Genomic DNA, 27,450 nt, shown 5'->3' with positions numbered 1-27,450 from the left:
CACATGTGCGAGGCGTAGTTTGCATGGTTGTTGCAACTATGACAAGGTGTTTGGAAGCCCACTGACACAGTTGTGAAGTTCGGATTGGCCCATAATACGAAGTTTGAAAACGAGTTACGCAGGGATCTTATGAAAGAGCCTCCTAACGGCGAGATTACATGGGTCCCGGTCATGCGACGGAAACAGATATGTTATAAAAAAGGGCCCAACTTGAGAAAGGGATATCATTGGAGCAATAATAAGACATCGGGCTATATAATATATCGTCGAGGTCTTAGAATCGGGGCCCTCTATACGTTAGTGCTTCGTGGACTCCGTAATGCTGACCGAGTATTCGCTAGCATTGTATTTCGTGATCCATTGGGTACCGGCCGATAACTAAGCTGATATAAGACACGTCTTTAAATAAGGCGCATCCACAGGTAACTCCGTAGGGTGCACGAATTCTAAAATAGGAAGCTCTCACTCACCTGGATAGACGGCATTTAGTAGACAATAGATGGCGCTATTATCTAACCTTAAGCAACTTTCTGCATATAGGTTTCAGGGTTTCGGAGTCATTCGTATATCCACTTCCATCTATTTTATTGGCTTTGTGTGACACCACCACAAACGTAGCTCCCAAGTAACACACACCAAGGGCTTACTCAATTATAAATTCAATGCAGACCAAATAGATGAAAGGGAGAAGTTTATTCTGTCAACTTTCAATTCATTTATTTATGAAAATGAAAAAAAAAAAAATTATGCACATAACGAGCATGCATATATTAGGTAAGGGATTTACGTTAATTGATGCAAGCTGCCACCAAAGTGCCAGAAGTCTCCCAACACCCATACGGGTATTAGCGGGCACACGCGTTTCGCAGACATTTCGCATGTAAGTGTAGCCGACAATCTTAGCACAAGACTTCGGTAAAACAAAACGATGAAACAAAAGAATGGAATCTGCAGTATATAGCAAAAACATTGTATGCGAAAGTATTAAGCTAGGATATTTTATTGTGAATAAGCGAGATTGAGTTTGTTCATCACATGAATTGCAACTATTAGAAGAAAGTAGCGTCGATGGTGCTGGATGTCTCGCATGAATGCTGTCTGCTCAAATGACCAAACAAGCATATTCATGTAGTTATTTTTATGAAACTAGAGCCATTACGAACTGGAGTCGAGACAGACAGCCCACATGCGACAGTTCACTCGGAGAAAAAATGATGTAAGATTCTTAAAAGTATGAGAGCAACAGTTCAACAGCTTATACATGAAGGATCTGCGGTATTTAGCTCCATTTATGCTTAAAACCTTATCCTTCAGCCTGTAGGCAACTGATCCTTTGACTTTATATCAAGATATATATAGTTTTATTGTATTCATCAGAATATGAACGTTGCATTTTCCTGGGTATGCCTATCAATCCATCTTGTCCGACAAGGGTAGTAAGCAGATAATCTTATGACGTTCTTTCTAATTGTCTTTGACGTGATTGTCGTAAATCGCCTTGAGTAATTTAGCAAAATACAATCTTTGCAGCAATTAGGTTAATCACCACTATCGTCTGATGATTTCTGAGGCTAGGATATGATCAAATATTGATTCTTGTGTTGCTTTACTCGTTAAAAAAAGATCTCGCTGACAGCGGCTTACACATGTGGATGGAGTGCTTGGCAGCATTCCAAGGACATCGGATGAAGCTAGCAATATCACAAGGTGGGCGCAAGACCCAATATTAAAGGCCATTTTATCGAGTCTCGCCCGAAGTTTGGACTGATCAACTCGGTAATTTCTAGATGTAGCGTAGCAAAACATGCATATGTTTGAATGCGGTCATAACATTCGCCTAATTGATGCACAGCAGTGCAATTCCTTGTTGTACATAGTACGCAGTATAGGTAGTCCCCGAATCTATCTGTTTGCATTTACTATCTCATTCGCCACAATACTTGCGCTCAGTGAGCGTGCTATGCTGATATCACTATTAAATTCGGCTTACAATTACAATACAGCAAGAAATGATGATCCATTATTGAAGTAACATTATGCAGGGGCGAAAACCAGAACCAATTAAGAGAGGTCTTAGTTGTAAAATGAGGTGTGCAAACAATTCTTCTCCGTCTGGGCTCTTTCGGAGGATTGAACTTACGCAGTATTACGGTTGTATCCCTAGCTAGATAGTGTCCGCCAGCCATCATTTTGGTATGTTCTACACAATGCAGTAGCATTCTCAAGTTTGGCGTACTCTAGAGAAATGTAGTCAAGATGACTCATATAATGTCATTTTTAATGTGCATTCTTCTTATGGGTAATCACCCCTAATGTCAGACGAACTATCCGACAAAAGCGCCCACGCATGAAAAGCTTCTCGGCTGTATAGACAGAATTTGTCCTTACTTCCGTACGCAATCAGATTACATATCTTCAACTTAATTTTTAGTATTTCCCTGCTATCTACAAGATTTATCGCTACTGTGCTCTATCTTAGACCCAGACGCAGTTCCATACTAGTTAACCGAGAAGTATTGTTGTAGCCCATATACCAGTCCAGCAAATGGCATACCCAGAGCGGCATAAACCTCAGCTGATTCAGAAGCAACATTATCTGCCAGAATCTCAACAGCGACATTGGAATAACAGACAGGAATGACGCCGGCTTGAGTCATACGGAGGACACCCATCTCCGATTGGCGCTTCGTAAAGCTACCAGAGGCATCTACAACGGCATAAGTCGTATAGTTGTCTACGAGAGCAGCCATTGCCGGAAACGCTAAGCATACGTCGGTCGAAATGCCAGTAACAATCAGATTCTTCCGACCCGTAGCCTTCACAGCCGCAACAACACGCTCATCATCCCAGGCATTGACAGTTGTGCGTTCAATTCGTTCAATGCCAGGTAACACTTCCTGGAGTTCTGGGATCAAAGGCCCCCACATGCTTTCAGTCGTTGTGGTAACAACCACCGGAACTTTAAGGGCTACAGCAGCCTTTGTCAGACCCAGTATGTTGTGCTTAAGCTCTAGGGTGTCAATGTCGCGAACTCCCGTGTAGAGGCCCACTTGATGGTCCACGATGAGCAAAACTGCATTGTCTCGCGTTAAGCGACCTCGATAAGAACTCTCCGGCATTGTGTGTAATGTGACGGTTTGTAATGTGATAGGATTCAAAATATAAGCTTAATTCAGGAAAAGTAGCTGTTTCGAATCGTGTTGCTGAGGTTGGTGTGGGTATAAGTGGGTAGCTCGAGGAGACGGAATAGAGCCGCGTCTTGAGCTGCGTTGTAGTTGAGGAAACAAGTCGATATGATTGCAATGAATGCTATGGCAAACTGACTGAGAGATTATTGCCCTTTAATAGACGAAAATCCGCGGGATTAATTTGCTTCGTTCCTCACGAGTAATTGCAGCTAATTAACATGATCATCATGAAGTTAACTAAGACTACATAAAACTCATTCAACAGACTCTTGTGATTGGATTCCAACGTAACACTAGACGGATTACGAGAGAACTTTATTCAAAACAACCAATGCCGTTTCAAATCAAGAGTTATTGTTTATATAACCAACATTTCTGATGACCTAAGAAACCGCTGGTAACTAGGCGGGGTAACCAAAAGGCCTTCACAACAGAAGGCGAGCTTAAACTGACTCAAGCAAGCCACTGTGATTTTTGGCTTAGTAGATCTCCACAAGCCTTCGGCAAATGTGTTTGGCGGTGTTTGCCAAGACTCCGCCCCGAAGAAGCTTGTGTGGCAAGGTTAGTTCTCAACTCATGTCTTGTAAGGTTGTCTCTAAGAACATCGCACTCCGAAAAGGCCGACAACCTGCAACTAACTGTGAATCAGCATTTTCTTTCGAGACAACTATGGAAGAATCCCACGAAGCCCACGAGATGAGTTCCGCACAGATTGCCCAGCCCACCAAAGCCGATGAGCCAGGTTCCCCGCGAAATGATGGCCGAGGAACCGAATCACTTGCTGGACACCCACAATTGAATCCGTACTCGTGCTTGTCGTGTCGGAAGAAGAAAAAGAAATGCGACAGAGTGTACCCTTGTGTTAATTGTCGCAAAGCTGGTGCTGATTGCTTGTTTGTGCCGAGACGTCCATCAACTAGGCCAAAGACGACTCAGGGTATGCTTGAGAGGCTTCAACACCTTGAGGGAGTCATTGGTCACTTGCGAGATAATTACAACCAAGGAACAACGCAGCAATCTCCTAAGACCACAGAAGTCCGTGCGAATGCCATCATAGAAGGGAGAGAGGCTACACGTCGGTCTAGCCCGACCAACAACAGAGGAACGCAAAACGATGCCGTTACCGAACTAGGAACAGAGCTTGGCAGGCTGGCGATCGGAGATGGACGTAGTAGATATATCAGCAGTAGCTTCTGGGCAAGCTTGGATGAAGAGGTATGTCACTTGTCACAATTGGCTTTATTGGAAATTTGACCTAATTCGATCTTCCTTCATCAGGTAGATGATCTCAAGAGTTTGTTGATGGAACTACCAGAGGATCAAAAGGTGTGGAATACACCAAATCCTCTAGAAATTGGAGTTACCAATCAAAGCTTTATATTTGGAACCGGTGCTCAGCATGAGTCTTTGTCTGGCTTGCATCCGCCCATGCAACACGGAATTCTATATTGGCGTCTGTTCAAGGAAAATTGTGACTGCCTTATCAAGGTTTTACACATACCTACCTTTGAGCCGATGATTCTTCAAGCCATCAAGCAGCCAATTGGCATACCGAAAGGCCTTGAAGCGCTCATATTCTCGATATACTTTTCCGCTGTGGAGAGCCTCTCAGAGGATGAATGCTGTGAAATTTTCGGCAGTCACAAGGGCGATCTCATCGACACATATAAGTTTGCGACTGAGCAAGCACTGGCCCGAGCAAAATTCCTCGAAACGGACGAATTAATAGTTTTGCAAGCTTTCGTCATATTTCTGATGAGTCTACGGAATCATTGCAGTATTCGACTTATGTGGAGTCTCACTGCTCTAGTAGTTCGTCTTGCTCAGAATGCTGGCATTCACCGCGACGGCACTCATTTCAATCTATCTCCATTTACAGTAGAAATGCGACGGAGGTTGTGGTGGAGTATATGTGTTCTCGACTCTCGCGCCTGCGAAGACTCTGGCCATGATGCTACACTTCCACATGGTGGCGCCGACACTTACATACCGCTCAACATCAACGATACGGATTTAACTGTACAGATGAAGGAGCCTCCTCAGGCTAGGGTTGGTCTTACGGAGATGAGTTTCAGTCTTGTTCGTTTCGAGGCAACAAATTTATTTCGACGACTCCAATATGCCTTCACTAGTCCTGTGGAAAAAGGTGATCAAGACCAAGATCTTGCAGAAAAGATGAAGGAAGTCTCTGAAAGCCAACAGCGACTTGAAGAGCTGTATTTGAAATACTGCGACTTGTCAGATCCTTTTTCATGGTATATCTATACTATTGCGCAAATTGTTTTCACAAAAATGCGCCTTGTTGCACACCATCCATCTTTGCGTCGTGCTGGTTATGCAGAGCTTCCTCGAGAGACGCAGGATCGACTATTCACTTCCTCTATTACGATTCTTGAGTATTGGCTGGCCTTGAATACGGAAAAGAAGACCCGCAAATGGAGATGGTTGTGTGAGACGTACATTCAGTGGTACGCACTTACGTTTTTGCTCTCCGCTTTGTGCGTCCGCTCGGACTGCGAAGAAGTAGACAGGGCTTGGAATGCAGTAGATTCCACTCTTCGTCTGGGCCTCAAGCTCTCAAGCATTTCCCATAAAAGAGCCGGTGCGGATCCAAAGGGGTTGTCAGAAGTTGACGAAACATCTTGCGATGCGTATAAGCCCTTGCGTAGGCTGATAGAAAAAGCTCGTGCTGCTAGATCTCGGAACTCTCCGCCAAAAGAGAATGCTGCTCAAGTACCGCAAGTAGGAGTAACAAACACAGCAATGCAAGATGAGCCAGGAACGGCAATCGGAGGAGTAGGGGGCGAAGTCTTACTGGCTGGAAATTTCATGGACACTGCAGCACTAGATGGTATCAGTGCATCAGGGTTCTCCGCACCTCAAGAAATGCCAGGCATATATCACCAATGGATTTACGATCTGGAATTCCCCAACCAAGTCCATGATGTCATCCCAGGTGCCATGAATTGGGATATTTCTCTGGGGACGGATGCATCTAAGACTTTATTCTGAATAAGGAGATTAAAGATGTTAACCAGTCTTTTATTCCGCCTACTACTCGTACAGGCTACCCGGTATCTAAAGAGATTTGCAGTTTTCTCATGTAATCGCACCTACGTATGTAAACAAAATTATTTAAAATAGAAAGGAAAGTCGAGTGCTATTCAATGTTACTTGCCATGGCCGTAAAACAGATGCTGCAATCAATATTCAGTGTTAAAGTGAACAGCGCAAATGCGAACTCCGGTTACTTCATCCAACAGAGGTAATAGGCTGAAATCAGACATCACATAGACTACATTTTATAATCCTGGTCTCGTATAATAAGTGCTCATATGACGCGTTGAATAGAACTTTTGACGACTGTTAGCTCATTTCAAGAACAGTTGCTGCTCGTGTTATACGCTCTCATCCTCCAGAGGATCGCTGGCGGCCGATTTAATCGGTGACACGATGATGCCTTTCATGCAGCCGGGTATAGAAGAAACGTCATGCATTGATCAGAGCCTTCATCAGCTGAGCAATTTGCGAATCAACCAAGAGACAACCTGGTCATGGGATCTTGTCTTTATGTCTGGGGTAGACCATGCGAGGTGGGGAAGCATCTTGGCTTGCAGATCAGTTCAAACTCTCAGCGACAAGAGTGCGATCTTTCCATCGACTGAGGGGCACTTTACTGCTTGAGACTTTTAATTCGTGCGGTTGTTTCCCTCAACCCCGCAAAATAGCTGGCCGACTCCGAACGACGTTACCTCTTCACTCTGTGCACTTTGCACGCACGGTATTTTCGTCACATCTTCTGGAATCATCTGCGCATAGTTCAACGTTAGGTGGGTGAATACAATACTGCTTGGTAAATATGGCTCCTTCTATTACTCGCAGCTGTTTGGCTTGCTGATTATCCCGTGCTTAGCTTATGCAGCGCTAAGTGTCCCTTGCTTAACGCCGGGATGAAACGCGCTGTATAACAGTGCATTCATTTTACCCCAACAACTAGAAGCAGTAGGACTTTGAACGTTGAGAGACTCTCACGGGTTACAGGCGCACCATATTCATTAATGGAAACTATCACAGACTCACATCTGCTGACAAGAATCCTATCCCCAGCGTTGCATAGCGAGACCAATATTACTACACAATCTGCACATAGTGGTGTCAAGCCGGTCACGCTGCGATAACTTTCTGGTGTATAGGATGCCATGCGCGCAGAAAACAGCAGCTACGCCGGCTAATGCGGAAGACAGGAACATATTTGATACCCTCAAAGAGCCATCCCCTGCGCAAAAGTTTAATTTACTGTACTATACGCCAAAGAGACCGCAGAATAGTGAGTTCAAAATATGGACAAAAGAAAAGCCTTATGTATTGGCATGGGACATGAAACACGTGGTTTCCGTGAACTGATGCCAGGGTGTAGGGTCACATAGATCGAGGGAGCACAGCATGAACTAAACCTCCCTTCGTGGATATAAATACATCACGAACGCGCTCCCACCGCGTTTGAGAGCGGCTATCCTCGCTACTATTTCCCCATCAGTTAGTTGATGGAGGCCAATCATCAAAATGACCATTAAACGATTGTACGAACCGTCATACTTCTCTGACTTTAACTTCACAATGATCTTCATATTAATTTTTGCAATGTTCCCTAATATTAGTACTCCCTTCCCCCTGCGTTCCCAGATCGGTAAACGATCAGATTGCCCACAACCAGGGGCGACGACTTATGACATCGTCATATATGGATCCACTCCGGCAGCACTTGTGGCAGCTATCCAGACGACGCGTATGAATAGGACCGTTGCGATTGTCAGTCCATCAAGTCATATTGGTGGCATGACCACGTCAGGCCTTGGTTGGACAGACTCCAAAAACGGAAATGCCATTGGAGGCATTGCCAGAGAGTTCTATAGTCGAGTATATAATTACTACCTATCCGACTCGGTGTGGACTAGGGAGACAAGAACAGATTACATCAACAAACAAATAGCTGCACAGCCGGGACCAGCAATCGATGTAACAAACCAAGTACAGTGGACTTTCGAGGCACACGTTGCTGAATCAATATTCGAAGACTGGATGGAAGAGTTAAACATACCAATTTTTCGAAACGAGACTCTTCCTATGTCGACTGACAGTGTAACGATAAAAAACAATCGAATCACTTCCATAACGACAGAATCAGGTCATGTGTATGACGCATTAATGTTTATGGATGCTAGCTACGAAGGAGACTTTATGGCGGCGGCCCAGATCCCGTTTAGAATAGGGCGTGAAGCACAATCTGAATTCGGCGAATCCTTAGCTGGGATACAAATCGCAGCAACAGACGGTTACCTTGGAATGTCTCCATACCTTACACCTGATGATCCCGATAGCGGCCTTATTAAGGGAATCGACCACATCGTCACAGACGACGAAGCGAAGACGTTGAATGGCACTGCTGATAATTATCGACTTCAGGCTTTCAACTATCGGCTTAGCCTCACACAAACAACCGACAATCAGATTCCTTTTACAAAGCCAGATGATTACGATGAAGCTTCTTATGAGATCTTACTTCGCTATATTGAAGCTGGCTACCATGATCTGTTTTTCACCAAGCAACTCATGCCAAACCTGAAAACAGACACAAACTCGAATGGAGGAGTAAGCACTGACTTTTTGGGTGGAAACTTCGACAACGTCAAGAAAACAAATTACATTGAGGAAAGCTATGCACAGCGCGCGGCGATTCGCCAGACCTATAAGACTTACACGCAAGGTTTCTTTTGGACACTTGCTAACCATCCACGGGTACCTCAAAGATTTAGGGACTCTGCAAGCACTTGGGGTTATGCCAAAGACGAATGGACCACCAACGGAAACTGGCCTTATGAGATCTACATTCGCGAAGCCAGACGCATGCAAGGAAATTTTACTATGACACAAGGCGACGTACAGACCCCTCAAACGTTTGCTGATGACAGCGTCATTGGCCTTGGGTCCTATACTCTTGACTGTCATGAAGCAGAGAGAATCGTCATTGATTCAGAAGTTTACAATGAGGGATTGGTCCATACTCCAGTTCCACAGCCTTTCCCTATCCCGCTGGGCAGCATTATCCCACAATCTTCCGATGTGGTCAATTTCTTGAACCCAGTTACAATGAGCAGCACGCATGTTGCTTTCGCAGCTATTCGGATGGAGCCGACTTACATGATTATGGGGCAGAGCGCAGCGACAGCTGCTGTGTTTGCAATTGAGCAGTGTGTAAATATTCAGGATGTAGACAGGGCTCAGTTAAGCGACAGGCTGGCGGAAGATAAGCAGGTCTTGTCTCTATAGGCGGCGGTTTCACTTTTGTTCATATTATCTTGATATAGTCTTAATCCTGCACATATTAAAAAAAGAAAAAGATTTTGTCAAAATATTGTTTTCTTGGGATACTACAACCACTTGCATCGTCCATCAACAATGCAGATCGAGTGCCGCCAAAAGAATGTGGCGGACGGTTTGCCCCTTCTCTCATCAAATAGTCTTTCATCGCGGATGCTCACGGAAGATTTCATTATTGTAGCTAAATTTCTATATACAGTGCGTAACAGGTTGCGCTAAATTATATAGCACACATACACACAGATTAATGTTGTTGGTTCCTATACTGTCGGTTGCCATGTTGTTGGCTGTCCGTGATATGACAATGACAATAACCACCCACTTGGGTTCCGACTAGAAATTTCTTAATTCTTGACGTATTGAACAATTATAAAACAATCGTCTCCTAGGTGTGATTTCTAAGCTACCAAGTGCATCAATGCCGCTGGCAAGTATCCGATCTGAATCGGATATTTTACATAATTTGCCTCCTACTGTGTGGCTTATAAATAACGCCCTTCTTTCGACAACAGTTGTCAAAGGCCTTATTCTCTATACCACTCAACCAACTCAAGAAACTCTTTCGATCGAAAACTTCACAATGACGACTACGTCTCTTCCAGATATCCCTGAGATCAATATTGTATTTCCACGGTCGTCGCTTGCAGAAGCAGCCTTCAAGTATTCTGAGCAGCACTGTACTCCATTGGTTCATAATCATGCCGTACGATCAGCATACTGGTCTTTAATCCTAGCAAAGAAGCTACCTCATTTAGCCAATGCAGACCTTGAACTCGTTACACTGAGCTGTATTCTTCACGATATGGGCTGGGCTAAGACCAAAGAACTCCTTTCAGCCCACAAGCGCTTCGAGGTGGACGGAGCAAATATCGCACGCGATTTTATTCGCAGCAACCTAGGAAGTTTAGCCGCTGCTGATGACTGGAATGAGAGACGTATCCAACAATCATGGTACGCAATTGCGCTCCATACGACCTTTACTATCGTGCCGGAGGCCGAGCCTGAGGTGGCTCTAACAAGTCTGGGTATTGGCGCGGACTTTTTCGGACCGAAGTACACGCCTGGCGGCATTAAGGATGTGATTACTGTGGAAGAGTATCATGCGGTTATGAAACTTTTCCCTCGAGCTGGCTTTGATTATGAAGGACTCAAGGGCGTTATGTGTGGTCTCTGCCGCGAGAAACCAGAGACGACATACGACAACTTTGTAGGCTTTTTTGGCCGAAAATGGGGTATAGATGGGAAAGGCACGGGCAAAGAAGAATTTACAGCGGCCATGGACGCAGCATCGTTTGTTACAGGGGCAGAGAAGTTGTTTGAGTATCTGGTCGAGTTGGATAAGTCGGCCGCATAAGGTGCTACTTCGGACCCCCCTGGCATACTAAGATGATGAATATTGATCAACCAAATCTACCACCATCAACGTTAAGAGAATTTTTGAACAATACTCACACTTACTCTTCAGGCGTGGCAAATTGGTTCAAGAATATAGATAAACCATCGGATGTACTACTATCTTAGTGGCCATGCATCTCATCTCTATAAAAACGTCACCCTTTGTCTTAATGTCTCCGTCGAACCTCAAAGCCAAGTTCAATATGTTACAACATCGGAACCGGAAGTCAACTTAACGACCGGGGCATAATTGGTTTGCACGCTATCTTTCCATTGGCGAGACCTATAAGTCCATACCGATTCTCCGGTTAGAAGTATGGTGACTGCTAAGTGTTGCTCGGGGTTAACCGCCTACTGGACTTTTCGAGTTTACCGACTGTGTCGTAGTTTAGACCTTATCTCCGTCCAGCAGCAGATTCGTGGCCTCGCCGGCATGAACTATATAATGAAGTAAAGGCGTGCTGATATGTGTAAATTTCATGTAAAATAGAGTCCAAAGTGTCACCACCAGACAATTTGTAGGTCATTGGTTCGGTTTGGCGTGCAGTTGACCAAGACCACTAAAGCACAGATACGCAGACCTGTGCCTATACCATAGGCATCAACGACTCCCGGCCTTCGCGATGCATTTCGGCAACCACAAACTCATTGGCGCTGCCGCCAAGATCCCCGTCAACAAGCCCGTGGCAGTCATGTCTGTCAGTCCGATAGTTCTCCCCACGCCTAAGCGATGCCTTGATATCGAATTGCGAGTAACGGCCCCTGTCACAGGAGATAACTTGCCTATCATAATACTCTCTCATGGTCATGGACCAAGCAACTGGCTGTCGTCTTTAAACTCCTGCGCACCATTGTACGAGTTCTGGGGCGCCCATGGATTTGTAGTTCTCCAGCCCACGCATCTGTCGTCCAGGTTTCTCGGACTTGGCAGCGCTCCGCCGGGACAAGAAATGTTCTGGCAGTCTAATGCGGAAGATTTAGTTCATGTACTTGACCACCTTGATGACATCGAGACAGCTGTTCCAGCACTCAAGGGACGTCTCGCAAAGACCCAAATTGCCGTGGCTGGGTACTCCTACGGCGCTTTCACTGCTTCTATGCTGCTCGGTATGGACAACACCGACCCACGTGGCAACGGTCCTCCGGTCCGCCTCTTCGACGACCGCATAAAGGCCGGTGTTATTCTTGGGGGAACCGGGGAGGGTGGTGCAAAGCTCAAAGTCACCCTCAAGGCCATGACCCCCTTCTACGGCCCCGACTTCAGCAGAATGATCACACCGGCTCTCGTCGTCTACGGCGACGAAGATACAAGCCCTCACCTGAACTGCGGCGCAGAGTGGCATGCGGATCCTTACACGCAAGCTCCGGGCCCAAAGGAACTGTTCATCGTCAAGGGCGGAAAGCATGGGCTGGGTGGCATCAATGGCTGGGACGTGGCAGAGACTGAGGACGAGAGCCCAGAAATGCTCGGAGCCGTGCAGCGCATGACTTGGGCGTACTTGAGAAGCCAGTTAGTAGAGGGCGACAACGCCTGGCGGGAAGCCTGCGAGGCCATGGCCGGACTCGAGCAACTTGGAACCGTGGAAAGTAAAGGCAGTTAAACGGGGCTGTGCTGGGTGTGTTATTGAAGAGCGTGTTGTGTTGGTCTGCTAAATACATGTATGTAATTCCAACGAACGCCATATATCATACAATCCGAAATGTTATCCGAGAAACTTCTCGCCCGAAGCAGTATCCATTGAGGCGAAGTTGTCTTCGTTTACACGAGTTCCTGTATCCATTACCGGATGCATATTCCCTTGCCTCCATTCGTTCCATCCTTGCAAGCGTCAGACCCTGAAGTTGCCACCATCTCTTCTTCAGGGAGTAGCCTTGGACGAAGGATGCACGCATGAATCCTTCATTTTTCGTATTGTAGGGCCCTCCGCCTGTACAGACCTCAAGCTAGGTTTACGACTCCCCGAGTGCGACGTCAGAGCGCGGGACAGGATGGGGCAAATCCGTCAGGGGGCGGGGCAAATCCGAGCCATTCATACTATAATTGGACGTCATGAGTTTCCGGGCTGTGTATACGGGTACGTATGGTAGGAGTCTGGTATATTGAGGTCGCTAGTTGCATGTGAAAAACCTATATAACTTGTCTCTATTCCACATGCTGAAATGGAGATCTTATAAAAAAAAACCATCAAGCGCTAATATATTTCCCATTAATAATGTTTTCTACTGCCATATTATTAGTCGCGGCAACTATAGTTGCTGCAGGCAACCAGTTCAACGATTGTGTCCTAGCCGGTCCTCGTTGGCCACAACCATTACACCTGTCAGGCAGCCAGAGGCTTTCAAGTGCCATCGCCGAGTTTGAACGCCTTCTAACGGACGAAACTCTTAATCTTCAACCGCATGATACGGCTTGGGGTGTGTCCCTTTTCTCGACCAAAGAGAACAGAACCCTCTATGAACACTACTACACGCCTCCGATCAACGTTGGGGTGAAAGAAGTCAATGGTGACTCCATATTCCGCATTGGAAGCGTCTCAAAAGTTTTCAGCGTATGGGCGTTTCTTATCGAAGCCGGTGACCGTTACTTCAACGACCCCATCACCAAATATGTCCCTGAGCTTGCAAACCTGTCTTTTCCTTATAACAGTTCCCAGGGTTACAGATTGTATGATGACATTGACCATGTCAGATGGGAGGATGTGACTCTGGGTGAGCTCGCCAGCCAGGCGGCAGGCATAGCTCGGGATGGTAAGTCAGGCATGGCTACAGCTGCCATCAGATCAATGGCTAACTATAAAAAAAACGTGTATAGCAACCGACGGCGACTTATCAGCAGAGATTACCTCATTCCAGGCCCAAGGCTTAGGATTTCCCGTCCTTGATAAAATGGAAGTACCGGTATGTGGAGTACCCGGGGTGACGCGACGTTGCACACGCAAAGGTAGGGAAGCCCTCTTGTCCACCAAGAAGATAACACAGCGCTGACGCTGATCGGAACAGAGACATTTTTCTATCTTCTGAAGCAACATCCCACCTTTCCGAGTGCACATTCGCCTGCTTATAGCAATATTGCCTTTACGTTGCTTGGCTATGCTCAAGAGGCCATCACGGGGAAAAGCGTCAAGTACGCTGTTACAAAGAGCATATTTGATTCGTTGAACATGGAAAACAGCAGTTTTGAGGAGACCCCGTCATCTGGCGGAGTCATCCCTGGTAATAATGCCTCAGAGGTCGGCTGGGATTTGAACCTTGGGCAAACAGCCCCCTCGGGATCTATGTACAGCTCCGTCAATGACATGGTCAAAGCCGGCAGAGCAATACTCGAGTCTACGCTCATCTCACCAGCTCAAACTCGCCGTTGGCTCAAGCCACTGATCCAAACGGGCTACATAAGCACTGCAGTTGGTGGTCCATGGGAGATTCGAAACCTGGAATTTTCAGACCATCGCATCGTCCAGTGTTACACGAAACAAGGCGACTTGGGAAGCTACCATGCAGCTCTAGTGCTATCGCCAGAACATAGCCTTGGTTGGGTCGTGCTCGCTGGTGGAACGATCAATTCGAATGCCTCCGACACTCGCACTAAACTGTTTAATGCCTTCGGCGATATATTCCTCCCAGCGGCTGAAGATCAGGCCAACCAAGAGGCAATCGTTAACTTCAACGGCACGTATGCTGATGAGGCCACTAACAGCTCAGCGGTCATCGTCGTTGAAGACAAGGGCCGCCCGGGACTTGGGATTATCAGCCTGATCAGCCATGGAGTGGAGATTGTTGGTCCTAAGAGCCCACTAATTGGGCTTTACGGAGCCGGGCAGGCAGGGCGATTATACCCGTCACAGTTGAAAACGGTAAGCCGACATACGAACGGATCGGGGACCTATGAATCTCGACTAGGCTTCAGGGCGACATTCTTCAACGAAACAAAGCCAGGAGAATTAGAGGACCCATGCCTCATGGCCTGGGCTGGGTTGGGTGCGCCATTATACGGGCAGAGGTCCCTCGATGACTGGGTATTTGAGATTGGAGAGGATAATAAGGCAACACGGTTGGATGTCCGGATGTTAAGGCTTGGGCTAGAAAGAAAGTAGGAGTGGGGTAGTCGTCACCAACAGCACATCTATCTATCTTGCTATAATACCTTTATGGGAAACGGAGGGAACCTGCTAGATTTGCTAATAATGTAAGCAATTGGAGACTGTTTCACAAATCTCACCCGTGTCACCGTTCGCTTTGCCCCTTGCATTCCCGCTGACTACGAATGACGATAGTAGAGTGTTAGACACCATTTTCCCGCTTACTGTTCCATCATCCCGTCCACAGCAGGTCAATACTCCAACTATTAAAGAACAGAAATCACCATGTAGAAGTTTCATTCTTCATGGGCTCTCGACGTTGACTATACAATCCTCCAATTTTAAATTACATCTCTGAATCGTCATGTCCATCCTGTCTTTCATCATTTCATCGCTGGCTACCTGCGTCCTGGCGACTAGCAAGCCCACATCAGGTGATGCCGCTGCAAGTCCAATCTTCATAGGCACTCCGGGCTTTGGACAAAACCTAAGCACCGAGTTTCATTATTCGCAAGCGGTTCGCATTGGGAACTATGTAAAAATCTCGGGACAGGGAGGCTGGGATCCTCAAACTGGGGAGCTCGTCACGGATATCGCAACTCAAGTCAACAATGCTTTCGATAGCCTGACTTTGGCACTAAAGGCTGTTGGCTCTAGCAATGGACTTGCAGACCTAATTTCGATCAATAGCTACCACGTGGGAGATATTGCTGCCGGGCTTGGAAATGTGACAGCTGTTATGGAAAAGAGAATCCCCAAGGTCCTTCCTACATGGACAGCAGTGGGTGTTACAGGATTGGCATTCGCGGAGCAGTTGGTTGAGATACAGGCTGAAGCCTGGATCAAGTAACGAGCCATCTCTGATGGACTTTGACATTATTAGTCAACAAGCTTGGACTAATTGATGGATCAGTAGCTTAGCAAGCTGAATATTATGTTCTACATACTTCCTGCTAAATGAGATTATTGTTATTCTCTCACGTCTATGTTCATCTATTACGTTTAAGGTTGCAAGCAGTACTCAGATAAGTTGTAGCTTTCATTGAAGATCAATAAGTGTCGGAACTACCATGGCTGTGTTATGTTGCGTTGCCTTCATGGTAGTACGGGATTGAAAGTTCGCAATAAGCACAAATCCTCGCCGAGTGTATCAAACAATATTTATTACTCGGGGGAATAGTAGCATATATGGAGTGGAGCCGGGCATTGTTAAGCTAACAAAATTCAGGGTCGAAGTTAATACACACCTCCTCTATGTAATCACAGGGCAATGAATAAATTACAATTGTGTTTCGTAACTGTCCTCGAGCTCTAATTTGCGCATTACACTGTCCTATTCAAGTGGCAATATTTTTAGGTCAAATGTCATACGCACAACTCTTTAAGACATTGAAGTCTGTGAGTAAATAAGAATACAAGATAGTTATTATAATAACAAGGCTTATAAGATCTACATGACTATCGAGGAACTGGTCCAGGCTTACTGCCCATAATCCTCGATTCTTCTATAGATGAGGCTAACTAGCAAAGATATCGCTATTCCCTCGTTCCCCTAACTGAGAAAAATGACACACCGATGATGCGTTGAAAGTGAGCCTCACATTACTTCTCCAGTTGACCCTGACCCATACAGTATTACCCCTGCACATTAGTCAACTCTTAGAGGCAAATTTCGGAGTTCGCTGCCTTGATCCTGTTCTAAAGGATGCCGGCTTCCGAAGAATTTGTTCATTTGCGGGGATTCTTTACGCATGAATACTAATCACCTAATCACTTACGACGTAGTACTCCATATTGCTACAGATGAAATCAATAGTCGACATAACGGTTCGCAATCTTACGTGATATTAGGCTCCTATCTCGTGGTATTTTAGTCTCATGATGAACTTATATCTAATATAGCCGAATGCTAAATGTTGTCTACACACCATTCCCTCGAACAGTTCCATTTGAGTCTTTTCTGCTAACTACGACTTTGCTGTATGAGACAGCAGACATGCCGCTTTGTGCAACCTGTCAAGGTTTCTTTCGTACTCAAGTCTTCGACTTTTACATTGCTGACGTGACTGATGAATATCCTCATCATTTCTCTCTGGCCGAGTTTCTCAAATCTATAGATCAGAAATGCTTCATATGTTGGCGAATCTTTCGCGATTCTTTTATAAATCATGCACGAGCGAGAGGATACTTGGAAAGAATAGCGCGTTTCACCTCAAGCCCAGAGAGGGTCGCTGAAAGAGCGTGGCTCTCTCCCGATCGGCGATGCGTAACACACGTCTGGGCTGGTCATCGCCGCATGTGGCCAATGTTCAATAAAGAATATCTCCATGCTCTGAAAATCTCGCACGAAGATTTATCTGAGCTGTTACCAGACATTGAAGCTCTGGACAGACTCGTTCAACCCAAGGGCAGTGATGACAACGGCCGTGCAGGAGGGTCTGTGATTGCTCTTCTACGCGAACCATCAGGTAGTACAGATATTATCCCCAGTTGCGTACTAGATGCAATTCTCCAGATATCTTACCAATTGCTGATTCAACATAGACATTAACGTGTCATCAACTTCTACGGCATCGGACGAGACGTTTGCTAAAATTGGTGACTGGATCCACCGATGTGAGCAAGATCATACGCAATGCACTCGTTTTCGAAGTCAAGTCCCTTGGTATCCGACTAGGCTCTTGGATGTTGGCCCCGAGGGCAATTCTTCATTTGCACTTGTCCATAGCGCTCAAGCTATAGACAAAGACGAAAAATACATGACATTAAGCCATCGATGGGGAGATGCCAAAGTGCCAACACTCACCACTAAAACCATCATCAACTGGGCACAAGGACTTTCCGTCAAAATCTTGCCAAAAACTTTCCAAGACTTCATTATGCTTGCCCAGCGCCTCCAAATTCGCTACGTTTGGATAGATTCATTGTGTATCATCCAGGAGGGCGACAACGGTAAAGACTGGCGAACTGAGGCACTTACTATGGACAAGGTTTACATGAACTCGTATTGCAATGTCTCTGCTGATTGGGGGTCTCCCAAACGTGGTTTGTACTTTCAGAGAGACCTTCGGATGATTGATAAGCCAAAAATTGACTGGCGAGTCAAAAGAGAGCCCAATCGGGATGTGGTTGTTGCAGAGGAATGCCTACTGGTGGAGAACGAATTCTGGGAAGATCAAGTGTCTAGATCTCCGTTGAGTGTTAGGGGCTGGGTAGTGCAAGAACGTTGGTTATGCCCAAGAAACCTCCGCTTCGGTCCCCGCGAAGTTTTCTTCGAGTGTGGTCAGACTACATTATCTGAAAGATTTCCAAAAACCTTCCCAGAACCCCTTCTAGAAGGAGACGTCATTCTCAAATCCGCTTTTAGCAATCTTCAGACTCTACAGAGCCCACAAGCAGCACTCCTGCCAGCCACTCTAAGGACCGAGCTTTATACTGCATGGGGCGAGATTTTATCCAAATACTCCAGATGCTATCTAACTTACGCAAGCGATCGAACTGTCGCTTTCTCTGGAATCGCAAAGTTCTTTCGGTCATTAGTGGATGACAACTATATTGCCGGGCTGTGGCTCCGGAATTTGGCCTCTGACATGATGTGGTTTCGACATCGGCTTCTCACAACCGCTGTCGTCGAAGATACAAAAGACCGTCTTTCTTTATTTAACAATAACAAAGGGGGTGTTTACCGTGCGCCAAGCTTTTCGTGGGCATCAACTGCGGTGCCAATTGCGCTAAATCATATGGAGGACAATATGGGTTTCATAATCAGTGTGAGGTGTATTCATTTTCGCGACAGCTCCAATGCGACAATTGAAGATTGGACTGGCGATATATTTGGACCTTTATCAACTCCGATGGTCGAGATTTTGGTCGTCGGAACACTGAAAAAGATGCGGCTGCAGCCGTATTTCGACGGCGAAATGACAGACTTCTATGTCGTTCCGGATAGCCCCAGCGGCAGCTCGAAGAAAACGGACGACTGGTCTGAGCCTATCTCAAAAGAAACCGCAGAGGCTACTCTCGACTTCCAAGTCAACAACGAGGACGTAGCCGCGTGGGCGGCTCAAGATAACTTGTACTATATCCCATGGCAAGACTGCTGGAACTCTCACTTGCCGCCGAAGTCTAAACGAGATAGTGACTCGCTAACTTGCTTACTCGTTGAGCTCGCTGATGTTAGCATGAACCGCTTCCGGAGGATTGGGAGACTTTACGTACACGATAAGTCTAAAAGAAAGCTATATATTGCGAAGCAAAGTAATGAGTCGACTTTGCCTAGCGAGCATTATGATCCGACTACTAGGAGACACACTATATATCTCATATAAGGCGTCGCTCCTTCGTCTGAGTCCTATAATAGAGCCATGCATGCAAGGATGACTGGCTTAGCAACTTTTCCCTTAGTTTTTGTTCTAGTGGCTTCAAACTGGTGAAACTCGTGGCTGATGGGTAATTGTACCGAGGGTAGGTCGACCACAATTGAAGCCAGTATTGACAATACTTCAAAGACGTTATAAATACAGCACAGCAAACTAATGTACCTGTGACTACAAGGATCGGTTATAAAATTCGGCTCCGAACACGCCTGTACAGAGATCGGCTCCAAACGTCGGCTGTAAAGTTCGGTTGTAAATCGGCTTGCCCACATATTACAAACAGTTGCATGAAAAGTGGCTAAACATTCCAGTTTAGCACGGTGCTTATGTATATGGAAGGGCGCTCCCCGTGAATTGAGCAAATTTAAAAGTTACTTTCTTACAACTCGCATCCTTTTCTTCATCTCATCAATACATCATCAGTAGAATCGTCGGCAGCATGTCTCATCTAAAGTATTACTCCTACGAAGGCGTCGGCGTGAGAAACAGAGAGATATTCGGTTACAGCCAGGCCGTGCGTGTGGGAGACCGAATCGAATGCGCTGGTCAAGGTAGGTGGCCAAGAGACTTCAAGTCGCTAGACACGATTCAGAAATGCATGCAGTGCTGATGAACATTCTCAGGAGGCTGGGATCCTAAGACTGGCGCATACCAAAAAGACCTTAATGCACAAATTGACCAGGCTTTCGCCAACGTTGAAATCGCCTTGAAAGACGCCGGTGGCAAGGGCTGGTCTCAAGTTTATCGCATCAATACTTACCATGTGCCGATAAGCAACGAGTCATTGGAGGCCGTGACGAGGAATATTCGACAGTATATGCCTGGGCATCAACCGATCTGGACAGCTGTAGGAGTGGCACGTCTAGCTGAGGATGATATGCTCATAGAAATTGAGGTGGTTGCTCATGATCCGGAAGGCGCACAGGCGGCCTCAAAGTTATAATGTATCTATCTGTTTAGGACCCGTTTCAACGTTGGATTGATAATGAAACACAAGTTGTGGTGTCATCTCGACGTCTTATTGAATTGGTCTTGGGCTAAGTGATTCCCAGCACCAGCTCCAGCACCAATTAATGATGCTCACAGTAATGGACAGATTAAATTATAGATCTATTTTCACAATACTCTAAGCATTTGACGGAAGTTTGGATCTCCTTCCTCTGACAAATGTTGGGGTAGTAGCTGTGATAGGTAGTAGGGTCTCATGCGAAACTTCAAAGGTCAAGGAAGCGAAGTACAGCGTCACTATTCCCGCTCCCCCGCCATTAGACACCCCCCGACTTTAAAAATGTTGGGCCTACTTTCAATGTACGGCTGTAGTTCACCAAATAGCTTGGAGGATATATAATCTGCCAAAGGAATGCTATTTTGCATAAATCTATAAGACCTCCAATTAAACCACAGGATTAAGTTTTCCCGTATGTATATCGTAGATATATCCCGTAGTTCGATCGGCAAGCTCTTTTCTAACAAGTGGCGAGTTTTTAACAAATTCGATGTCATCTCGAACACTCTGTTCAAGGCTAGTTCTCATAGGATCAGTTAGTGAACGATCTAGGAACTCAATAGCAATTCTTCTTACTCTTCATATCCGGGGAGCTGAATAGTTGGATGGCCGGGCGCCCGCTCTTTTAAGGCTTTGTGAATCTCGTCGTTCTTGAATATTCCAGCCGAGCAGTCTTCGGAGAATATTAGCTATTTACGATAGAATGGAGATTTATGCTTTGCATTACTTGTATGGTGGATGATCATTATGTCCTCAAAATGAAGAAAATGGTCCAAAAACAGCATATTTTCGAATTGGTGTGCTATACGGCCTGCGACGCCGGTAGCCACAACCGCATCTGTGAGAAGATTAGCCTGCAATTGCTCGTGAAACAAGTCGTTGAAATGCTAATACCCCATTGCTTTAAGCCAAGGAAATCCGAGGCAATAATTCGAGGATCGTCGCAACTAACTATTGAAAGAAGTATTAGAACACTCGCTTGGGGAAAGGGAATAGTTTCGCACCAATGAATATTTTTGGCATTGGTATCTGCTTTTCCAATGGCAAGTTACTCATATCATCGAACGTCAGTATGGGCTTGAAGTCTTGAGCTCTCTGGCTACAGCTTGCATCAGCATAATTCATTCAGGTTGTCAATTAATAACATACGCATTGCGTTCAAGAAGCTCCTGTAAGCTCGGTCGCTTATATGTGGTAGCTTGGCTTTAACTTCTGTTAGAGAGAGTGCAGAATGTGCAGTCATGAGCGTGCTCACTCATTGAGCTTGAAAAGCTGCTTTGAACTTTGCCCAGCGTCCATTTTGTAAGAAAGTAGTACGATGGATCTACAAAGAGGTGTGATATCATGCAAACTAACGAATCAAGAACAAACACATTGAGAAAAGCCAAAGGCAGCCCGATTGACCAGCTTTAAATACAATATATATACGCCAATTGTATCAAAAGGCAAAGAAAAATAGAGAAAATAGGATTATACAAAGCACCGCAGGCAGACCATGAACACGTATTGCTATTCCGGGTATTAGTATACAAGTGGGATGACCGATTCCGCATCCTGACTTCACCATACTAGCAGCCAAGACAATATTGCTTATAAATAAAATTTTAAAATCACTTATATCAACTAGCTACTTGTTATTAATGTCACAAGTACTTGGCGATCACTTCTCCGAGCTCTTCATCGCTCATGAGTTTAATGCCGAGAAGTTCGTTGTCCAGACGCCCTGAAAAATCTCCTCCATAGCCCTTTCCAAGCACAGAAATGTGCAGAAGCGGCATAAGTCCTTTCGTATAATCAGAATCTGCCTTCCTATACTCAACTTGTGCCTCTTCTAAGACAGCAGCCGAGTCGACGTACGGCAACCCCCAATCTTTACCGTCGATTCTCTTGGCTATTTCAATGATCTTGTTTTGCGTAACGACCGCGTCATGGATGTAGACATGTCGATTCTTTGTCTCTTCAATATGGCTCATCAAGGACACCACGGCTTTGCTAACGGTTGCGAGAGTAGTTGTACTCCAAGGAAGGTTACCATCATCGTAGATAGTAGCGGTATGCGTCTTAGGGTGAGCCAAGAAGCCAGCCTCCAAGCCCCAGTCAAAGAAAGCTCCATTGCAAATAGCAGTGTAACTGAAGTTGGGATGCTTGGCCACCTTTGCTCTAAGATACTCAAGAGCATGCATCTTGTTTTCAAATACAGGAAGCTTCATGCATTTCTCATTGTCGGTGTCGGTGCCAAATTCCGCTGGAATGAAGCGAATCACACCAGCAGCAACAGCAGCATCAATGAGCGTGTCCTGACTGCCGATTGGAGTATCAACCGGCAAGGTGGCGATAACAACGTCGTGATTCTGCAGGGCAGCAGTGAGCGAAGGGACAGAGTCGTAATCAACCTCGACGATGTCCAAATTTGTGTGCTTGGGAAGCTTAGAAGAGCCACTGCTTATACTTCGACTGAGAGCGGTAACATGATGCCCAGCTTTCAATAGCTCATTAATAATCGGGATTCCGGCAGAACCTGTGGCTCCCGCAACCGCAACTTTGACAGACATAGTGCAGATGGAAATGCGTGAGAGTTGTGTAAGCTCTTGGATTTTGGGCTTCTTTTTGCGAAAAGGCAGAGAATTAAAGAACGATAGACCTTGAGTGCTGTTTTGTATGTTGTGATTCCTTGTTTCTATCCTCCATTTTATAGGCATAGCAACCTGATTCGATGATATTCTTCATTATTAAGTAATAATATCTTGAAACTCTTCAAAACGAGTAATGTAACAGTAGCCCTATGAAAGGCTGGAGGAGGACTTTCCTAAAACGATTAAAAGTTGACGACCTAAAGTTTGTGATTAGCCTCCGAGAACACTATGTTCCTAGCGTCATCTAATTTAGAGCAGTGGGATTCCGGCTCTTCAATCGATTCCGAAACTTACAGCCAATCGGCCTGCAGTTCTCCATTACTAACGCCGCGGAGATGCTATATTCATCCCACAGGAAGATTCATCTCCACTAATTACCTGTATTGGCCTGTAGTAACGTGCACTTACACGGAATGTATGAGAAATAAGTGTAGCATCGTCTTACATACGGAGGCAGATATATAAGAGTTCACGAAGGCACACAGGGAATGCCGCATTTACTTGTCATAGTATACCTTCCAGCATACTATTACGTCTTATCAACTTGGAAACTTCAATATGAGCCCAGCCGCAAATACCTCCGTAGTCCGAGTTGCAGTCACTCAGCATGAGCCTGTGTGGCTTGATCTTGAGGGAACTGTGAGCAAAACATGCTCTATTATAGAAGAGGCCTCAAAGGCTGGCGCCAAGCTTGTCGCTTTTCCTGAAACTTGGATTCCCGGATATCCAGCATGGTTTTGGTAGGTGGTTGAGCGATTGATGCTGCATACTTCGTTTATAACTACTCACTAACTAATGTTGCTGATATGAAACAGGGACCGACCTGTTGACTTTGAACTTGGAATTCGATACGTCCAAAACTCGTTGAAGATTGAGAGTCCAGAAATGAAACTTATCTGCGATGCCGCTGCATCGAACAAAATCAGTGTATCGCTCGGGTTCTCCGAACGTGATGGAGACTCTGTGTATATCTCCCAGGCTTTGATCAACGAAGACGGCGAGATTAAAATGAGGCGCCGCAAGATGAAGCCAACACATATGGAGCGTACCATCTATGGAGATGGATCTGGAGACAGCTTAGCGAATGTCATCGAGCTACCGGGTGTGGGTAGGGTAGGATGTCTATCATGCTGGGAGCACAATCAGCCGCTGCTGAAGTATTTTACCTTTTCCCAGCACGAGCAGATACACGTCGCTGGATGGCCACCACTGGACCCTTTTGTGGAGGGTTCTTCTGGATTCTGGTCCATGTCGGCTGAAGGTGTGTTGGGCCTGCATGTCATCATATAACCTATTACTGACCATTCAATACCCAGGAGCCCTCAACCACTCACAGCAATATGCGATCGAATCCCAATCGTTTGTCCTGCATGCCACAGCGGTGCTTACCGATGCAGGAATTGATGTGATGAGGACTAAAGGCAGCCCCATAATGGGAATACCTCTTGGGGGCTGTTCCGCCATCATTGGTCCTGACGGACGTGTTCTTAAAAAGGCAAATACGGGAGGAGAGGAGCTCATTGTTGCGGACATAGATTTGACTGATGCCACCAAAGCCAAACTTTTCGCGGATGCGAGTGGACATTGTGAGTAGCTTGCATCAAACAATTCGGGAAACAAAGCTAACTTCCTTAATGTAGACAGCCGACCAGATTTGCTTTGGCTTGGTGCAGATACTACTCGCAAAACAGTTGTCAGGGTCCAGAAGAGAGCGGAGAGACAGACGGAGGCATCTGAGTGACTGTGAAAGCCGTTTACAGAGAAGACTCAATCTATCTATCCGAGGAGGACTTCCACGTAGACGTGTCGGCTGATTTATTTCTGTTCTCTCCTAATATTGGTGGAATTCTAGAACGATTAGTGACCATTTAATGGAAACTCGACCAATATTCCAAGGCTGAATTTTCCCATAGTGGAGACAATAATGTTAAAACTAATTTCAGTTGGCGATTAAGTTTTTGAATCATTCTTGCATCTATAAAATATACCAGTTATACTATTATTTTAATATTGTTGACTAATATTTATACTAGGGACTGCCAATGTATTTGAAGATGTAGCAGTAGTAACTGCAGGCTCTTTGAAGCCTCCATAGTCATTGTCCACATCGGCTGCAAGCTCAGCCTTTCTTTCATTCCTTGCAACCCAGGTGTTAGTTTTTGACATTGTCCGCTTCCTTAATGAATCCAAGATGTGCTGCTCCATTGCCTCAATATCTTGCTCTAATTGTGCGTCCTCAAGCATATATGACCTTTGCCGTCTTCTCTCCCAGAGGAGGTACAGGCCAACAACGACCAAAGTAAAGGGAATGGTAAAAGCCCAGTATACCCAAAATTTGTGAGAAACTACAGCAGCTGTATCTGTGCCATTCCCAAAGTCAAAAAACGTTGTTGAAAAGATTGACTAGGATAAAAGTTGAACATTAGTCACGTGTATAAAACTAAAACCAGAAGTTGTAGCATATTCCCTACTGCTAAAAATGTCCCAGGGAGGAAAATGGTACCAAGGAGTGATATTCCTTTCATGGATTTGGCGTCGCGTTCGCTAGCGTGGGCCAGTTTCTTCGAATCGGAAGCAATCTCAAGATTCAGTCTACTTTCCTTTTGAGACATAATGGTGTATAGCTACAAATTAATCGTCAACAAAACAGTAGAAAGCGGTAATAATTGAATTGTGCACGTACGGCGCTTCGCTGTATCTCAAGTCTCTGCATGGACGTGTCGGCGTACGTTTGTATCCCCGCCCACCTCTTCCTATAGAGATCCAGCCTCGCAATCATTCGCATCTGGAATTTTTCTACCACTGGGGTCTTCCTCGACTCCGGGAGGGTTTGAATGAAAAGCCCACCAGTTTCCTCCAGGGAGTCAATGATGGTAACGTAAGAGGCTGGACGCTTCCACAGTACCTGCGCCTGGCACTCCAGTAGGTCTCTGTTAACAGCGTTAAGGTCTTTGGCATAATTGTAAGCTTCGTCGCCATCTTCTTCGCGCATGGAGATAGCTCGCTCAAGTCTTTGCAGCCAGTGTCGCACGTCGCGCTGCCTTATATCCGAGGCCGACGAAGATTCGCGACTGAAAATAATTAATGGGAGGAGCATTGCATGTCCTATTTCTGAGGAACAAGCCTTGAGCTGCTGAATGGATTCCGACATGCTAGATGAAGGAGTCCCCTTGTAAAAGCCGGTCGTGATGCCTGTGCTGAGCTCATGGCTCAAGATAAGCTCCCAGCCCCTTGTCCTGCCCTTTTTAAAAACATCACTCTTGCGAAATATCATATCTGTGTATGAGTTAATGCGTCAGATCCTGAGTAGCTAAGCATTGGATATTCACTGACGCAATCGGGTGCTGCCATTATCATCACGGTCTACAGTGCTCCAGAAGAATGGGCCGACAACGCTCGATGTTTCAATGGCCATCTGAGGGAGGTGCAGAGCCTGCACCATTGCAGAGTAATTTTCACGTGGCAAGCTGATGCACCGAGGTGCAAACGTGTCATTGTGTTGGGCATCTACTTGGAGTCTTGATAAGTTAGTTACGGCCGTTAGGCCCTTGTTGCCTTGTTGGCAAAGTACAAACATACATTAATCGCAGCCCAGCATCGAGCTGTACGCCGTCTGGCAGCCTGGCCGGCTCAAATGGGCCCTGTCACCAGATAATTTGGTCAATCATCTGATGTGCTTGTTAAGACACCAAAAGAAGACAATGAACTCGCTCACCTTTCTATGCAGGAGATTGTCAAATTCACTCATAGGGAGAGGATGTTGTTCAATTGAGTTGAGGCTAGAATCCTGCAGAAATTACTCTCAGTATGCTGTTTGACGACTCTCGTTGATGGTGCGCATACCGAATAAGAAAAGATTTCTAAGTAGGATGTCTTTTCACTGATCTCTCGGCATTCTGCGACCGCTTTTTTGAAGGCGTAACTGTCTGTGGTTTCGCAATCCATAACTCTGCATTGGGATTGATATGTAGCTATAGTTGATTAATTTTCCCAGGCTTACTTGTCGTGGGATTGTAGCTAAAGATTGGGTTGGTTTTTCTTTTCTTCTTCTTTACGCACTTCACCTGCGTATAGACCAAGGCAAGTTAAGCACCCGACCTTAATAAGCATGGATGGTGAAGCAAGTTAGGCACATTAGGCATTCTAGGCATAATTGGGCACCTTGACGTTTAGGCACACTAGGCACACAGGTAGGCACATTATGGACGAGGCGAATTAGCATGCAGGTGACATCTGTGTTACGGACTCATCCATGTATTGGTTGTTCAGCTAGATACAGGCCAGCTGAGACCAACGTGTCTCGTTGTAGTCTAATCGCATGTGCGCATTAAGTATTAGCTATTAAAAAGTCTTTATCTATAAGTCTATAGTTTTTTCATCAAGTCATATGCACGTCTT

General features: G+C 45.7%; 12 protein-coding genes across 12 annotated transcripts; 9 read left to right on the top strand and 3 right to left on the bottom strand.

Annotated features, from left to right (window-relative positions):
• Positions 1 to 2,498: 2,498 nt before the first annotated feature.
• On the bottom strand, positions 2,499 to 3,119 carry T069G_04364 (isochorismatase family domain-containing protein; the record flags this gene model as incomplete). The annotated part of the gene is made up of 1 exon (XM_056171574.1): positions 2,499 to 3,119. One exon carries the CDS (start codon positions 3,117 to 3,119, stop codon positions 2,499 to 2,501), a length of 621 nt encoding a protein of 206 aa, XP_056032466.1.
• A 738-nt stretch (positions 3,120 to 3,857) lies between these two features.
• T069G_04363 (fungal specific transcription factor domain-containing protein) lies at positions 3,858 to 6,200 on the top strand (the record flags this gene model as incomplete). The annotated part of the gene is made up of 2 exons (XM_056171573.1): positions 3,858 to 4,403; positions 4,467 to 6,200. 2 exons carry the CDS (start codon positions 3,858 to 3,860, stop codon positions 6,198 to 6,200), a joined length of 2,280 nt encoding a protein of 759 aa, XP_056032465.1.
• Positions 6,201 to 7,751: 1,551 nt separating this feature from the next.
• Positions 7,752 to 9,515, top strand: T069G_04362 (FAD dependent oxidoreductase domain-containing protein; the record flags this gene model as incomplete). Its single annotated transcript, XM_056171572.1, has 1 exon — positions 7,752 to 9,515. One exon carries the CDS (start codon positions 7,752 to 7,754, stop codon positions 9,513 to 9,515), a length of 1,764 nt encoding a protein of 587 aa, XP_056032464.1.
• A 631-nt stretch (positions 9,516 to 10,146) lies between these two features.
• T069G_04361 (uncharacterized protein) lies at positions 10,147 to 10,920 on the top strand (the record flags this gene model as incomplete). The annotated part of the gene is made up of 1 exon (XM_056171571.1): positions 10,147 to 10,920. The coding sequence occupies one exon, from the start codon at positions 10,147 to 10,149 to the stop codon at positions 10,918 to 10,920; it is 774 nt and encodes a 257-aa protein (XP_056032463.1).
• Positions 10,921 to 11,584: 664 nt separating this feature from the next.
• T069G_04360 (uncharacterized protein) lies at positions 11,585 to 12,562 on the top strand (the record flags this gene model as incomplete). The annotated part of the gene is made up of 1 exon (XM_056171570.1): positions 11,585 to 12,562. One exon carries the CDS (start codon positions 11,585 to 11,587, stop codon positions 12,560 to 12,562), a length of 978 nt encoding a protein of 325 aa, XP_056032462.1.
• Positions 12,563 to 13,174: 612 nt separating this feature from the next.
• T069G_04359 (beta-lactamase domain-containing protein) lies at positions 13,175 to 15,052 on the top strand (the record flags this gene model as incomplete). The annotated part of the gene is made up of 4 exons (XM_056171569.1): positions 13,175 to 13,590; positions 13,651 to 13,709; positions 13,774 to 13,902; positions 13,962 to 15,052. 4 exons carry the CDS (start codon positions 13,175 to 13,177, stop codon positions 15,050 to 15,052), a joined length of 1,695 nt encoding a protein of 564 aa, XP_056032461.1.
• A 349-nt stretch (positions 15,053 to 15,401) lies between these two features.
• On the top strand, positions 15,402 to 15,887 carry T069G_04358 (endoribonuclease l-PSP domain-containing protein; the record flags this gene model as incomplete). The annotated part of the gene is made up of 1 exon (XM_056171568.1): positions 15,402 to 15,887. One exon carries the CDS (start codon positions 15,402 to 15,404, stop codon positions 15,885 to 15,887), a length of 486 nt encoding a protein of 161 aa, XP_056032460.1.
• Positions 15,888 to 17,342: 1,455 nt separating this feature from the next.
• T069G_04357 (heterokaryon incompatibility protein (HET) domain-containing protein) lies at positions 17,343 to 19,365 on the top strand (the record flags this gene model as incomplete). Its single annotated transcript, XM_056171567.1, has 4 exons — positions 17,343 to 17,505; positions 17,582 to 18,086; positions 18,147 to 18,319; positions 18,362 to 19,365. The coding sequence occupies 4 exons, from the start codon at positions 17,343 to 17,345 to the stop codon at positions 19,363 to 19,365; spliced, it is 1,845 nt and encodes a 614-aa protein (XP_056032459.1).
• Positions 19,366 to 19,852: 487 nt separating this feature from the next.
• T069G_04356 (endoribonuclease l-PSP domain-containing protein) lies at positions 19,853 to 20,356 on the top strand (the record flags this gene model as incomplete). Its single annotated transcript, XM_056171566.1, has 2 exons — positions 19,853 to 19,964; positions 20,037 to 20,356. The coding sequence occupies 2 exons, from the start codon at positions 19,853 to 19,855 to the stop codon at positions 20,354 to 20,356; spliced, it is 432 nt and encodes a 143-aa protein (XP_056032458.1).
• Positions 20,357 to 22,062: 1,706 nt separating this feature from the next.
• On the bottom strand, positions 22,063 to 22,971 carry T069G_04355 (nmrA-like family domain-containing protein; the record flags this gene model as incomplete). The annotated part of the gene is made up of 1 exon (XM_056171565.1): positions 22,063 to 22,971. The coding sequence occupies one exon, from the start codon at positions 22,969 to 22,971 to the stop codon at positions 22,063 to 22,065; it is 909 nt and encodes a 302-aa protein (XP_056032457.1).
• A 639-nt stretch (positions 22,972 to 23,610) lies between these two features.
• T069G_04354 (carbon-nitrogen hydrolase domain-containing protein) lies at positions 23,611 to 24,793 on the top strand (the record flags this gene model as incomplete). Its single annotated transcript, XM_056171564.1, has 5 exons — positions 23,611 to 23,792; positions 23,868 to 24,156; positions 24,199 to 24,313; positions 24,369 to 24,638; positions 24,693 to 24,793. 5 exons carry the CDS (start codon positions 23,611 to 23,613, stop codon positions 24,791 to 24,793), a joined length of 957 nt encoding a protein of 318 aa, XP_056032456.1.
• A 263-nt stretch (positions 24,794 to 25,056) lies between these two features.
• T069G_04353 (uncharacterized protein) lies at positions 25,057 to 26,997 on the bottom strand (the record flags this gene model as incomplete). The annotated part of the gene is made up of 7 exons (XM_056171563.1): positions 25,057 to 25,455; positions 25,524 to 25,676; positions 25,736 to 26,328; positions 26,386 to 26,570; positions 26,632 to 26,693; positions 26,768 to 26,839; positions 26,896 to 26,997. The coding sequence occupies 7 exons, from the start codon at positions 26,995 to 26,997 to the stop codon at positions 25,057 to 25,059; spliced, it is 1,566 nt and encodes a 521-aa protein (XP_056032455.1).
• Between the last annotated feature and the right edge of the window lie 453 nt (positions 26,998 to 27,450).

This window comes from Trichoderma breve, chromosome 2, assembly GCF_028502605.1.
Source record: "Trichoderma breve strain T069 chromosome 2, whole genome shotgun sequence".
Classification (NCBI taxonomy): Eukaryota; Fungi; Ascomycota; class Sordariomycetes; order Hypocreales; family Hypocreaceae; genus Trichoderma; species Trichoderma breve.
Note: the sequence above shows the minus strand (reverse complement) of the source record. Positions and strands in the feature narration are given on the sequence as shown.